At 51.0% G+C, this 14,545-nt stretch overlaps 1 protein-coding gene across 1 annotated transcript in view; it reads right to left on the bottom strand.

The window, feature by feature from the left end:
• Positions 1-13,566, bottom strand: part of PTPRN2 (protein tyrosine phosphatase, receptor type N2) — a 648,263-nt gene extending 634,697 nt beyond the window's left edge. The window contains exons 1-2 of the mRNA XM_012812959.1: positions 13,422-13,566; positions 4,316-4,429 (exon numbers count right to left, since the gene is read on the bottom strand). Coding sequence (XP_012668413.1) covers positions 4,316-4,429; positions 13,422-13,566 — 259 coding nt within the window. The remainder of the gene's footprint in view (positions 1-4,315; positions 4,430-13,421) is intronic.
• Positions 13,567-14,545: the final 979 nt, after the last annotated feature.

Here is a 14,545-nt window from a genome sequence, read left to right as displayed (position 1 = left end):
CTGTAGGCAGGTCTATGTGCATGTGTAGGCAGGTCTATGTGCACTGTAGGCAGGTCTATGTGCATGTGTAGGCAGGTCTATGTGCACTGTAGGCACGTATATGTGCACATGTAGGCAGATGTATGTACACTGCAGGCAGACGTATGTACGCTGTAGGTAGGTATATGTGCACTACAGGCAGGCATATGTACACTGTAGGCACATGTATGTGCACGTGTAGGCAGATATATGTACACTGCAGGCAGGCGTATGTACACTGTAGGTAGGTATATTTGCATGTGTAGGTAGGTCTATGTGTACTGTAGTCAGGTCTCTTTGCACTGCATGCAAGGATATGTGCACTGCAAGCAGGTATATGTGCACGTGTAGGCAGGTCTATGCGTACTGTAGTCAGGTCTCTTTGCACTGCAGGCAGGTATATGTGCATGTTCTTGCATGGAGTACACATGTGTGCATGCATGTACATTTTCAGGTGTGTGTATCTGTGTGCACATATGTGGTATGGGCACATGTGTGCATGCTTGTGGTTGTGTACATGTGTGTGAATGTATATCCATATACTTGTGTGCATGTGTATGTGCCTGTTGGTGGGTGAGTCCGAGCAGCAGCTGTGTGGAGAGCTCACCATTGAGGCTTCCAGCAAAGGCTGTTACAGGATAACACTGAGCAAGATGGTCAGAATCTTACACCAAAACCCTTCAAATTCTAAATTTGGACAGCTCTGTTTACATGTACCTTCTCCACTCCCGTGCATGCCTGCTGCACAAAGCATGGGCTCTGGCCTCTCTTGGGGGTGGCCCTTTCCCATTTCACAGCTGGCTTCCATACATGGTCCAGGATTAAGGAGGCCAAGAGGAAGCCAGGAGTGGCCAGAAGGGAAGGTCGGACCCAATAGGGTGCTCATCAGGGGCTGATTTCAAAGTTAAAAATTGTTATTATTTTGTCACCTGAAAGTTGCTTTCCACTCTGCTTCCCTCTCCTTCCCAGAAAGGAGAGTAAGACTTGCATAAAGAAGGATTGAGGGTGCAGGTGCCCAGCAGGGGTCTCTGAGGGCAGAGGGCTCTGGTCAGCCCCTCAGGCTCTGCTGGGTGGGTGGCGGTTCTGGACAAGGCCACAAGGACCTCTGGGGTGATGTTTCTCTGCAGGTCAGGATCAGTGTCCCCATGGGAGCTGCTGCCGTCAACCTGGGATCCCTAAGTACGGTGGAGGTGACTGGCCCTGTGGTAGCAGGGCTGAGCAGTAGCATTTAGGCACCAGAGAAAACGTGGACATGATGGCCACAGGCAGCAATTGGGAGAGCCTGGCACACTGCAGTCCTCGGCACTGCTGGCTGGTCGAGGTGGTTCCGGAGCTGAGTGCTCTGGAACGCCTTATGGTCCTGCACACACTGGAAGGCTGCAGTCCCCACACAGACAATTGATCTGAATCACTGACAGAGGCACAGACCCTCGGCCAGGTCCCTGACATGGTTATGCAGACCCAGAGTCCCTTGAGAGAAAAGGAAAGAGGTCACTTCAAGGTAGGACCCTGCTACCCAGGCCAGAAACATGCCCGGCTGATCTCTCGGCCTCCCGCTGAGGGACCTGAGCCCTCCTCAGGGTGACTATGACAGGAAGGGCACAAGCAGGCCCTTTGGCCAGACCTGCCTCTGAATGAGACTGTTGATGCCAACAGACCCCAAGGTCGCTGTGGCCACCAGTCAGAGGAGACAATCACAGAGTTCAGGGAGTCTGAGCCCGGGGCCAACTCAGTGGGTCCCCAGCCCATCCCATGGTTGTTTCCCCACAATGAGTGGCCAGCAGAGTCCCCACACTAGGTCCCTGACTATGGAGTCAGGCTGCGATGGTGGGAAAGGCCATGCGAGGCCCCCACCACCCAGGAAAACAGTCACACACACAGCACCACATCCTGGAGGGACAGCAGAGATTAGTGCCAGCACAAGGACTAGAGATAGGGCCATGACCCTACCACAACCCCACTCAGCTTTCCAACTTGGCCTGTCCAGAAGGCAAGCGGACAGTGGAGAATGAAAATCAGGGGGTGATTGTTAAAATCATCCAGGCGGTGACTCCAACTGCAACTTCCATCCCAGAATAAGTTAACACACACCCTAGCACCCAGTTTGCAGCTACAATTAATTTGGCAAATGTTTTTGTCCCTGTTTCAGTGTAAGGATCAGCAGGATGAGCTGCTTTTACCTGGCAAGGTCAGCAACATGCCCTCTGTCCTGTGTCGGGGCCATCCACCCTCCATCCCAACATTATCTAGTCAGCCTCATAACAGCACCAGCAGAGAAGTCCCCAGAAGCACACTTTGAGTCTGATCAGCTTCTGACACATGGGCTGTTCCTCCCACAGTCAGGACACATGGTCAGGAAGCAGGCTGCATGGGGATGGGGGTGGGGGTGGCACCATCACATTACCCCTAGTGACTACAAGGAATGGAGGTCTCAGTTCCAGAAGGACCAATGCTGCCACCAGGAAACAGTGGCACCACTGACTGGCCTGGAGTTAGGGTGCCAATGGCCACTCTGGCTCCTTGAGCTGTGAGTCCACAGGCAAAGGAGGGGGTGCAGGGCTGGCACGTGAGACCCTGACCATCAAAGCAGGCCGGGTGGCTGCCACATAGCAGCAGTTGGGAGAGTGGCACCTCTCAGTGCCCCTGTGTCTCAGAAGAAACCACAAGAAACCAACTCTCTCAGGGCAGCCAGTGGCCAAGAACAGGTGGGAAGGAAGGCCTGTGCCACTTCCCACCAGGGAGCTGTGAGCAGCCAGGTTCCTCACAGAGGGCGAAGGGATGGAGGGATGTGTCACGAAGGATGTAGCTATCAACATGCAGAAACACAGACTGGCAGGTCGTGGTATCTGACAAGAGTGCATTGTGCACACTGACCATGAAGCAGCTCTGCTCCGTCCCTTACTCAGCCTCTCACCATCTAAGATAAGCTGTGCTGCTGTCTTTGAGTTAATATGTTAAAATCTTTGTAATCTTTACACAGTTAACTTCATATCTCACAATAAAGTTCCTGAGTATCAAAAACAGTGAGCGCACCTGGGACAAGGGTGAAAGAAAGTCTCTTCCTGTCTTTGGGGAAAGTGCTGCAGGAACCCCTCACCCCAAGGCCATGGTCATGAGGACAGACCTGGGCCCCGCCCTCACCCTCTTCACAGCCATGTTCCCCTCTAGGCACTCAGGACCTCAGCTCTGCACAGGATCACAGATAGCCCTCTGTGGGGCTGGTGACTGGCCAGATGCAGATGGGCCTGGTGATGCGGCTTCTCCCTCCATGTTACAGTCATATACATGACACAGTTATACTACATATAATACGAATTATGTATATAATTGATTATCTATAATTTAAAAATTATTATACTATTTAAAATTACCTTCTTAGTGTGAGGACCAGATCAGCTCCATTTTGTTGTTTCCACATAAGTTCTGTTCCTGGGCCCTGGCCTGCAGGGCCCACCTTGTAACCTTCCCCATTCCTAGTAGGGCCCACCCTGCAACCATCCCCATTCCATTCCTAGTTGCTTAAACCATACCCGCAGGGCCCACCCTGCAACCTTTCTCATTCCTTTCATAGTTACTCAACCAAATAGTACCACCCTGGGCAACAGAGCAATAAGCCCCCAATTCCTTATTAACTAAGTCACCCTACTGCAATAAAACAATAAGTTTTTATTACCCTAACAGGTAATTTCCCTCCAGCCACTTAATCAAGCCCCGGTTAAGAAATCCCCCCCCTCACCTGTACTAGTGAAATCATCAGCCACCAATGCAAACCTTCCTTTACTAGTGATCTCACCAACCACCAATCAAAAGTGTACTCATACCCTTTTTCCCTTCTTGCTTTCTGTACCCTATAAAAACTGCCTTCACCCCGAGTTCGGGGCTCATCCCAGGCTTGCATGCTGGGCGGGTCCAGACTGGTCTGTAATAAAATCTCACCTTATGCCCTTTACATCGGAGTGTGTCTCGAGTCTGTCCATTTGGGCTAAGTTGGGAGGATTTCTCGGACCCAACATTAGCACCCCTGGGACACAGGTAACATAAAACAAAAACTGCTGATGACAACAGGTGGATGGACCAATACTCTAGGGACAGACAGGTGCCTGGTCTGGTGAGGCCAAAGTGAGCCAGGACCCTGGCCACCCACACCAGGCCAGCCTTTGCCACACGACCTAGAGAGCTACCTGGCTGTGCCCACCACAGTGGGGACCCTGCCCCGGCCCCAGCCTGCTTCCCCACCACACTGGCCAGCCTAGCCCAGCCCACCCCAACCCCTGGCCCAGAGCGGGACCCGCCCCACCTGTTTGGGAGAGCTTCTGCCAGGTGACACTCAGGTGCTGCAGAGCCTCAGGGGACAATTCATAGCTGTGTAAGTCTGTTGCTGGAAACTTCTGGCACCTTCCAAACATGCCATCTGTGAGAAGAGGAACGCAGAGGAGATAGACATGACACTCTGGTTTCAGAGAGCAAAAAGTATCACACATCCTCCTGCAACACATAATAATGCACTGCCGTGAGGCTTTGAAACACAGCTTTAGAAAGTCTCAGAGCTACAAGGACTCAGAGCACTTGGAAACATCTAGGCCCCATGGAAAACACAACTGTGAAGGCAGAGAGAAAAGGTCCCCATCCCATGGGGTTTGAAGTCTTTCATTCCACTTTTCTGGCCCTGCTCAGCCACCCTCTAGCCTTTCTATAATTTTGCATTTTTTATGTGAAACTTGCTTCTGACCACTTAGGGACAAATATTGGGTTCTGTATTTCCAGATGAAGTGTAAGGGCCAGACCAGCGCCATTTTCTTGTCTGCTCTGTTAAACTGCAGGGCCCACCTTGTAACCCTCCCCATTCCATTCATAGTTGCTTAAACCACACCCACAGGGCCCACCCTGCAACCTTTCTCATTCCTTTCATAGTTACTCAACCAAATAGTGTTAAGGGACCCTCCACCCCTTACCTGTACCAATCCAAATTCACCTTTACTAATGAAATCACCAACCACCAATGAAAAGTGTACTCGTATCCAACCCTACCCCTCTTGCTTTCTGTACCCCATAAAAACTGCCTTCACCCCGAGTTCGGGGCTCGTCCGCGGCTTGCATGCCAGGAGAGTCCAGGCCCGGGGCCCCCGGGCTTCCCGGGTCTGTAATAAATCTCATCTTATGCCCTTTACATCGGAGTGAGTCTCAAGTTTGTCAGTTGGGGTTGATTTGGGAGGCTTTCTCGGACCCAACAGAAGAAAAGAACACCCAGGAAATATAAATATTAATCTGCAGAAGCCACAAGGACTTAGGTGTCTTCCAGGGCATGGGAGGCCAGGCAGGAGGGTAGGGGCCCTCACAAGGAGGCCTTAGTGCAGACTAATTTATTTAGCTTTATTCCTTTCCTCTGAAATGACAGACTCTGCTCATCAACATCCTTTGAAACCACACCTTCTAATTAATTTAGGCCCTAATTAGTCTTCACTCCTGAATTGTTCACTTTGAGACAAGCTTCCTGTGGGGCTTCAAACATTCAAATCACCTTCTTTAGACTCACAAAAGACTGATTCTGGGCAGGCTCCACACCCGGGCAGCTGCACTTCTCTCATTGTTCACAAGTTTCGTGTGTGGCTGAAGGAAACCATTCAAATGCAACAAGTTTAATTAGCAGAAACTCCTTTGCCCAGGGCCCGACTTGGTAATTGCAGTTCTAATGTTAGCACTGCCCAGGCAGTGGGCTATGCAGGCAGCAGAGAATAACTCAAGCACCCCACAGCTCCTGGTTTCCAGGGGCCTCTGCGGAGCCTGAGAACTTGGAAGACAACGCCAGCTGCCTCCCTCTGTTGCTCTGCACACAGTTTCTGCGTCCCAAGGGACAGCTCTCAAGGAGGCCCATCCCCTCAAAACCCCCTCCCCAACCGCGTGTTGGGTGGCCGGACATGGAGCACAGAGCCCTGTCCTTTGCTTTGTCCAACATGGAGAGCACTATGCGTGGGGGGAGGGGAAAAGAGAAAATAAGGAACTCCTGAAAACGCACCTAAGACTTTTACTCTCAAATGCATCAACTAGGCGGCACGTAGGGCTGGCCCACCACCACATTCCACAGGAGAGAAGTCCAAGACTGGCTGTACATCAGGACCAGCCACAAGACCCCAGAGGACAGAAATCATGCTCCTGGACTCCCAGCTGGGCCTCACCAGTGAATACTGGACCTGAGGCAGGGTAGCAGAGCTGTCCCACCCATATGTTAACACCCCCCCATGGCGGCAATGGGACGAATGTGCCCCCAGCTGTGTCTGGAGACCAGAGATGTGCCTGGTTCATCTGTACCTTGGAGGATGCTCCCCAGGTGATGCCCCCAGATAATTTCCCCAGCTGAGGCTCCCCAGGTGAAGCTCCCCAGGTGATGCCTCCAGGTGATGCTTCCCAGTGGGTGTAGCCTGGTGGGGCTAACTCACCTTCCTAAAGACTGGGGACACCATTTTCTTAAAGAAAAAGACCAAAGACAATTCCTACTGATTTTAGAAATTTCCAAGTAAATTATTTCTCTTCCAAAGTGTAACAGCATCATTCTTTAAATGTGGCTTGTGTATACAATATTATAAATATTATATATTCTCTGAATATTTATATAAACGTATATTTAAAATATATATAATACTTTTTGTGCTTTTAAATTTAGTTTTAGCTAATTATTTTAACTATTTGAAAGCTGAAATAAACTAACTATTGATTCTCTCTGCCCTAGATTATACTCAGGCCTGTAGAGACAGACACTGTCCCTAGGACATTTTTAATAGACTTTCTTTCTTTTTTTTTTTTTCTTTTCTTTTTTTTTCTTAGAGACAGAGTCTCACTTTATTGCCCTTGGTAGAGTGCTATGGCGTTACGGCTCACAGCAACCTACAACTCCTGGGCTTATGGGATTCTCTTGCCTCAGTCTCCCAAGTAGCTGGGACCACAGGCGCCCGCCACAATACCCAGCTAATACAGACTTTATTTCTTATAGCAGGTTAGATTTATAGAAAAACTGAGAAGCAAATATAGAGATTTCCCACGTACCCTGACACACAACTCCCACATCAGCATTCCCCAAGGAAGGGTACAATTGCTACAGTTGGTAAACTCAAACTACCACATCATCACACCTAGAGTCCCCATCAGACCAGGGCTCCCTCCTGGGGCTCCACATTCTACACGTTTGCAGAGATGCAAGACGGTGAGTTCCCACATGCCTGCCCTCCCCTGCCCTGACCCTGGGCTATCCGCAAGCCCACCCTTCCCAGAGTGCCCAAGCTGCACCTGTTCCCCCACTCTCCCTTGCCCTGACCCTGGGCTGTCCGTGCAAGCCCACCCTTCCCAGAGTGCCCAAGCTGCACCTGTTCCCCCACCCTCCCCTGCCCTGACCCTGGACTGTCCACAGGCCCACCCTTCCCAGAGTGTCCGTGCTGCACCTGTTCCCCCACCCTCCCCTGCCCTGACCCTGGACCACAGGCCTGCCCTTCCCAGAGTGCCTGTAGCTGGAGCCGACAGTGCACAGCTTCACTGACTGGCTTCTTTCACTGGACAAGGTACATGATACTCCCTCCACATCTTCCATAGCCTGAGAACTCTCCTCTTTTTAACACTAACATCTCATCTCATGTCCCAGTGTCTAGCCGCTCCAGTTCACTCACCCACTCTTCCACCAAAGCACATTCTGATCTCAGTTGCTTCCAAGTTTGGGTGACTATGAATGAGCTGCTATAAATGTCCACAGGCAGGTTTTACACAGACAAAAGTTTTCAGCTCTTTGGGGTCAAAACCAGCAAGTGCAGGTACTGGATCATATGGTAAGAGCATATTCACTTTCAAGAAATCTCCAAACTGTGTTCACAGCCTGCACTCCAGGTTCAGCCCCTCTGGCTAGAGTGAGGGCTCCGTGTCAGGCTCTGGGCTGTCAGTGCTCTGCATCCAGCCACTTTAATGGGAGTGGTGGCATCTCCTTGTTTCACCTGATGTATTTTCAACAATGAAATTCACCTTTATCACCTTACTTAAAGGATATCATGATATAAGTGTCCTTAACTCTAATGAACAATTGGCAATTAGACTTGCTGGAGGTGATCACAAGGAGAAGCAGAGTCAGGAGACCCCCAAAGACCATACACATGTTCAGTGCCACACTTTCTAATATATATATATTTTTGAGACAGAGTCCTACTTTGTCATTCTCAGTAGAGTGCTGTGGTGTCACAGCTCACAGCAACCTCAAACTCTTGGGCTCAAGCAATTCTCTTGCCTCAGCCTTCCAAGTACCTGGGACTATATGTGCCTGCCACAACACTTGGCTATTTTTCTTTTTTTGGAGACAAGTTCTCACTCTGGCTCAGGCTGGCCTGGAACTCCTGAGCTCAGGCAATCCACCCACCTCGGCCTCCCAGAGTGCTGGGATTATAGGCAGGAGCCACTGTACCCAGCCACTCTACACTTCCTATTTTTAAGGGGGCATAGCTGCTGAATTTCCCCAAATATGGATATGTGCCTAGTAGTGAAATAAAAAATTAAAGAAATTCCTAAATATATTTGTTATAATTTATTTTTTTAGAGGTCAGAATTCTGAAACCATTGTACTGTTCTCTGTGTCAGCTGGCTGGTAGACAGAACCCAAAAAAAGTTTCTAAGAAAATAATAAGGACTGTTAAAAAGACTGGAAAAGGAAATTTACATCAGGAAAGCACTGAGTCTAAATGAGACTGCAGGGCTGCGTCGTGAAGAGAGAGGCCAAGCCACAAAGCTGCTGGGGCAAAGTCTAAAAAACCCAGGCTAAAGATAGCCCTAAAACCAGTCGAGAAGGGACACATGTGCCTCCCTTCACAGACTGACGGTTCACTCACCCCAGCGCTGACCAGAGCTCCTCCCTCAGCCCCCAGCCCTGCATAGTGCCTTCTCAGTCCTGCCTCAGTGTCCCCAGGTGCTCATGACAAGACGCCCCATCCCTTCCTGACCATGCCTGGAGCCTCCTTGTGAACGTTCTACCCCCTCTAACTTCTTGTTTGCTTCCCTCACTGCCTATGGTCCTGCACCCCCTCAAACATACTCCCTCCAACCAAGCCTGGGCGCATCTTAGGCCCTCAGTTCTGTGCATCTGTGCAGCCCCAGAATACAAGGTGTGGGTCACAGCAGCCATGGAGGCTACCGCTGTGAGTCTATGAACCTGACTATGAGACACTCAGAGTCCAGGCTCCTCTCCTCATCAAGAACAGATAGGATGTGAATGTCCTTGAACCTGACTTCACCACTGGAAACAGGGCTCAACCTAAGGGCATCCCACAAAATCATGCTGCCTAAAAATTGTGGGAGTTAAGAATAGGTTTACCCAGGAAAATCACAGACCAATATATCACTACCAAATGCATGTGAGTACATGTGTAAGTGCCATGTACAGACACATGTGTGTCCACACACACAGCCTAGCCCCTGCGGTACTGTAGGACTCACAGCTGCATGACGTCACCGACTCACCTGACAGACTCACCAAGGCCTGAGGCCTGAGGCACAGAGACCTGAGACCTGACTCGTTCACAACCAGCAGCTTTATTCGCTCATCCCGTTTCTCTGCAGCACTGTGTGTCCTCTCATCCTCTCCAACCCCAACACTGCCTGCACAGTTGGGAAGCCCCTTCCCAGCAACAAGCCAGCCCCCCCCAAGCCCGGTCCCCCCCAGGCCCTTGCCCTGGTAGAGTGCTGTGGTGTCACACCTTATAGCAACCTCAAACTCTTGGGCTCAAGCAATTCTCTTGCCTCAGCCTTCCGAGTACCTGGTCCCTGCTCTGGGGCCTCTGCCTCAAACCCTCCTCCCGGAAAAGGCTCTGCCCGTGTCACCCTCAGGGGGCGGCCAGACACACAGACACACCCACATGCACAGCAGATACTCAGCCACTGACAGTCGCTGTGAGGGCCCATAGGCTGCAAACGGGGCAGGCACAGCCTCAGTGAGGGGCACTAACTCCAATAGTCAGGGGCTTCTTGGAAAGTGCACCTGGGCCAAACTTCAATCCGAGGGAATGTAGAGCGACTCACTTGAGGACAGTGAGAATATTCTATGGACAGGAGGGTCTGGCCCATCAGCCCAGGCAGGGCCTCAGACATGAAGGGGCCTCGCCTAGCAGTGGGCCTGGCACTCCTGGCAGCAGGTCCTAAATGAATATTCACTTTGCGTTACATCTCCCTGGCAAGGGTGGAGATGGCCAGGCCCCACGGGCTAAGAGCAGCTGCAAGGACAGTGGCCATGGAGACTAGAGACCTGGTCAGATGGGGGCCACTGGAAGGACACACAAAGACACATGCACTCACACATGCAGCTTGCCCTCCCTCTGCCAGCCACAGGGCGTGGGAAGGCTCTCAGGTAAAGGGGACGTTCTGGGAGACGGCCTGCAGAGTGTGTTTTCCAAGGCTGTAGGGAGCACTTCTCACCACCCGGTTGGGTGATGGCAGCCATCCTCTGACAGCCATGTAGCCCCACAAGGGGTGGCCTCCCAGATCAGAGCACAGTGATGACAGCACCCACAGGCCAGGACCGTCTGCCAATTGGACAGGCTCTGAGCCTCAGTGAGTTCCATTGAACAAGGGAGGCTCCCATGTCCCCAGGATCCTGGAATGGCCCCTCTTACTGTGCAGAGCAGAAGACTGGACCCTGCTCTAGGGAGCAAGGACACGGTGGTGAGGAAGAGCAGGTGACCACCTCGCCATTAATGCACTCAGAGTAACGACACCAAAGTCATGAGGAGCGAAATCCTTGAGACGTTTTATTGACCACAATCTAGAACTGAGTGCACAGGTATTTCCATTTGAAAGAGAAAATACTGAGCTTTTTTGCTGGATTTTTGGAAGACTATAAAAAACAGCTTGATCATCTTACTTGTTTGCTGTAAGCAGTGCTCTGGAGGCACTGCCCCCTGGGCAAGAGTCACTTTCTCTCAGGAATGCCACTATCCCCTCAACAGTCATGGGCCATCTCAGGGCCCCCTCCAGGTCCTCTGTTTCTGCCCAAGTCAGTTCTGCCCTGTCTCTGGGGCTGCACAGGTTGCTCTGAGCCTGAATCACACACATGTGCATGTGCACATGCTTTCATGCATGCTCCCTGTTCACACACACGTGTGCATGCACACTCACATGAGCACATGCAAACATCCATGAGGGTGAGAATTCTTCATGCACAGATTCCCACATACACACACACATACACAGGCCACGCTTGCACACACTCTCATACAGGAGCTCCATGCTAGCAAGACGGCCCCTCACTTCTGCTACCCTCTGACCACCCTCTCCCCAGCTCGGACACAGGCCTTGTCCCTGTGTGAATTAAAGGGACATGTGTGATATTAACTCTTGTTTTCCATTTGCCTCAAAGAAAACTGAGATGCTCCTGGACACGTTTAATACCACAAGGCTCCCACAGCAGATTGCAGTGAGCAAGCTGTCTCCTCTCCCCGATTTTCTTATTATATGTGTATTTCCCCCACTACCTCCTTAGAGAAACAAATACAACATGATTGCCTAATTTAGTGTCTCAAGGTGGGGTGACAGCTTGTCCCATCCAGGAGTCTCTGCCATGCTTGTCCTGTTCAAATCACCAGTGTAAATGCCTCACACAGGTGAACATGCACACAAAGACAGCTCAGCTGCCTGGAGCCCAAAGGCAGAGTTCTCCACGTGTGAGCAGGAGGGAAGAGGAGGAAGAGGAGCCACAGTGATAGTCTTTGCAGGCTAGGAGGAGCCAAGCTCCGCCACTGTGATCAGGCCGCTGAGAGCTGTCTGATGCCCAGCACGCACACCTAGGAATAGGGAACTGCAGCACTCCTGGTGCTGTGCAGGCACCAGATAGTTTCTATCCATAACTGCAGAAAATGGCCTATGACACACATGCAGACTTGCGGGATGCTACACACAAGTGCCACATGGTTCCTCCAGTCTGAGGCAACAGCAGAGCTTGCCCTAACCAAACGCAGCCCCAGAACACATGGGATGCCCTGAGGCATGCCCGGGGCTTTGATGCTGCCAGCTCTGGGCTGCACAGCCCAGGAACAGCCTGGTCCCTCCCAGTCCAGCCCCTGGGCTGTCCATGCACAGCCAGCAGCCCTTAGTCCTTAGAGGAGGGTGGCTGCCTCCCGGAGGCTGCAGGGGCAAAGCTGGTCCCTCCCTCTCTCCTCCCTGAACTCCAAACCACAAGGGGCCACGGTCACCTCAGGACAGGAGGACAGATCAGCAGTGACCCCTAGTGGCTACCTCAGCAGCTCCAGGCTGCTGTCAGGGAGGATGCAGAGCAGCCCTGGGCTGGGCATGGCTGTGACCAGGGCTCCTATGGGCTCCTATGGGCTCCTCATCCAGTTTCACTACTCAGAGATCAAGCCACACAGAGATGGTCAGGACTCACCACACTCAAACCACCACATGGCACCCTGTAGTCACACCCAACATCTTCCCACTTTGCATCACGTCCCATCTGAGCCCCCTCACCCTTCACATCACCTTCTCTCAGAAATGGGAACCAGCCCTCGATTCAGGAGCCACAGTCTCCGTGGTCACACTGAAGCAATGGGACATCCTATGGCAGGAGCAACTGAGAAGGTCCTCATCCTCCTCAGAGCTGTCACTTACACGGGGTACACAGTAAGCCGGCGCCACATGACCTATGGGTCACCCTCCACCAGTCCCCTCCCAGGGAGGACAACCACACATCACTCATCTTTAGGCTAATCTGGCACAACTGCTCTGGGGTTGGAATGCTGATTGTGCCACTTGGGATTCGGCACCAGGAACTCTGGAGCCTGGGCTGAGTCAATACTCAGGAGTTTGGAGCTGCAGGCAAGCATGGAAAACCAGAACAGGTGAGATGCAACACAGGCTGGCCCAGGTGAGACACACTTTGGAGGGAAATGCACAGCAGCCCTACGCAAGGCGCTCACCCAAACTCAGTCCTGGCAGAAACAGCCTTCGAAGTCTCAGACCAGGCTGCCCAGAGGGGACATCAACACCCTGCCTGCTGGGCAACTGGTGACACCAGTACCTGCATCTGAAAAGAGGCTCCTTCTTACTAAGAGGCCACAGAAGGTTTGATGAAGCACAAGAACAGGAGGCTCAGGATGGCTTCCTCTGGAAAGGAGGAACACACACAAGTCTGCTGGCTTTGGGAGATGCCTGAGGGGAAGTCCTCCTGTCCCTCCTGATGGGCAGGGAGGAACCACAGTCACCAGAGCTCTGATGATACCCCCATCCCAGACAGGGAAACTGAAGTGGGAAAGCAAAATGACTCAGTCGTACACATTTTTATTGTAAAATAACAGTTTATGACTGTATAAATATAAGGGAAACAAAATGATGCTATGATTTATTAACACAATGTAGAATCACTGAATCAAGCTAGTTAATATATATCACCTCACATCCGAAGTTTACTCTCAGCAGTTCTGAGATGTACAGTTCGTGGTCATTTTCTCCACGCAGTGCAGGGAACTCAGTGCAGACAACTGCCCCACCCGAGACTGTCCCCCTATCCCCGTCCTGGGGCCTCGTGCTCTCTGCGCCCATGACGGCACGTGAGGAAGGACATACAGCATTTGTTCTCTGTGCCTGGCATCTTCATTGAACATAATATTCTCCAATTCCAGCCATGTTTTTGGAAATGGTAGAATTCTCTTCCTTTTTAAGGCTGAAGAGTGACCCGTGTGTGTATATCATGTTTTCTGTGCCTACTTGTCTGCTGACAGACACAGGTTGACCTCCTGTCTCAGCTACTGTGGACACTGTTGCTGTGACCAGGGCAGTCAGGACGGCGCCTCCTTCCTTCTGGGCAAACTTCTGGCTCACATGGAGTCCTATCTTTAGGCATTATCGGAACTGCCATAGTGTTTTCCATATGTTTTTCTGAACTAATTTTCATTCCCACTAGCAGTGTTTAAAGGTTCCCTCTTTTCCACATGCTAACACTTGTCTTTTCAATAATGGCCATTCTGACAGGTGTGAGATGTCTCACTGCAGGTTTGAATTTGCCTTCCTGTGATTAGCGATGCTGAGAATCTCCCCACACACCTACTGGCCATCTCATGTCTTCTTTGGAGAAGTATCTATTCAGGTCACTTACCCATTTTTAACTAGGCCTTTTATTTCGTTTTTGTTTTGTTTTGTTGCAGTTTTTGACCAGGGCTGGGTTTGAACCCACCACCTCTGGCATATGGGGCCAGCGCCCTACTCTTTTGAGCCACAGGGAGCTGCCCTGAGCCTTTGATCTTGCTACTGAGTTGTTTGAGCTCATTATATAATTTGGATATTAATGCCTATTGGATGTGTGGCTTGCAAACGTTTTCCCCCAATCTGTAGGCACCTATGAACATTGCTAATTGTTTTCTTTGGTGTCCAGAAGCTTTTTTGTTCCATATAAATCTCATTTATCTATTTTTGCTTCTGTCACTTATGCTTTTGGGGTCAAATCCAAAAATTCATTGCCCAGAACAATATCATAGTTTTTCTCCTATTTTCTTCTAGTACTTTTACAGTTTGGGATCTTAGA

This window comes from Otolemur garnettii, unplaced genomic scaffold, assembly GCF_000181295.1.
Source record: "Otolemur garnettii isolate 467f Iridium unplaced genomic scaffold, OtoGar3 scaffold00235, whole genome shotgun sequence".
NCBI classification, from domain to species: domain Eukaryota; kingdom Metazoa; phylum Chordata; class Mammalia; order Primates; family Galagidae; genus Otolemur; species Otolemur garnettii.
The sequence above is the reverse complement of the archived record's forward strand: the minus strand, read 5'-3'. Positions and strand labels throughout refer to the sequence as shown.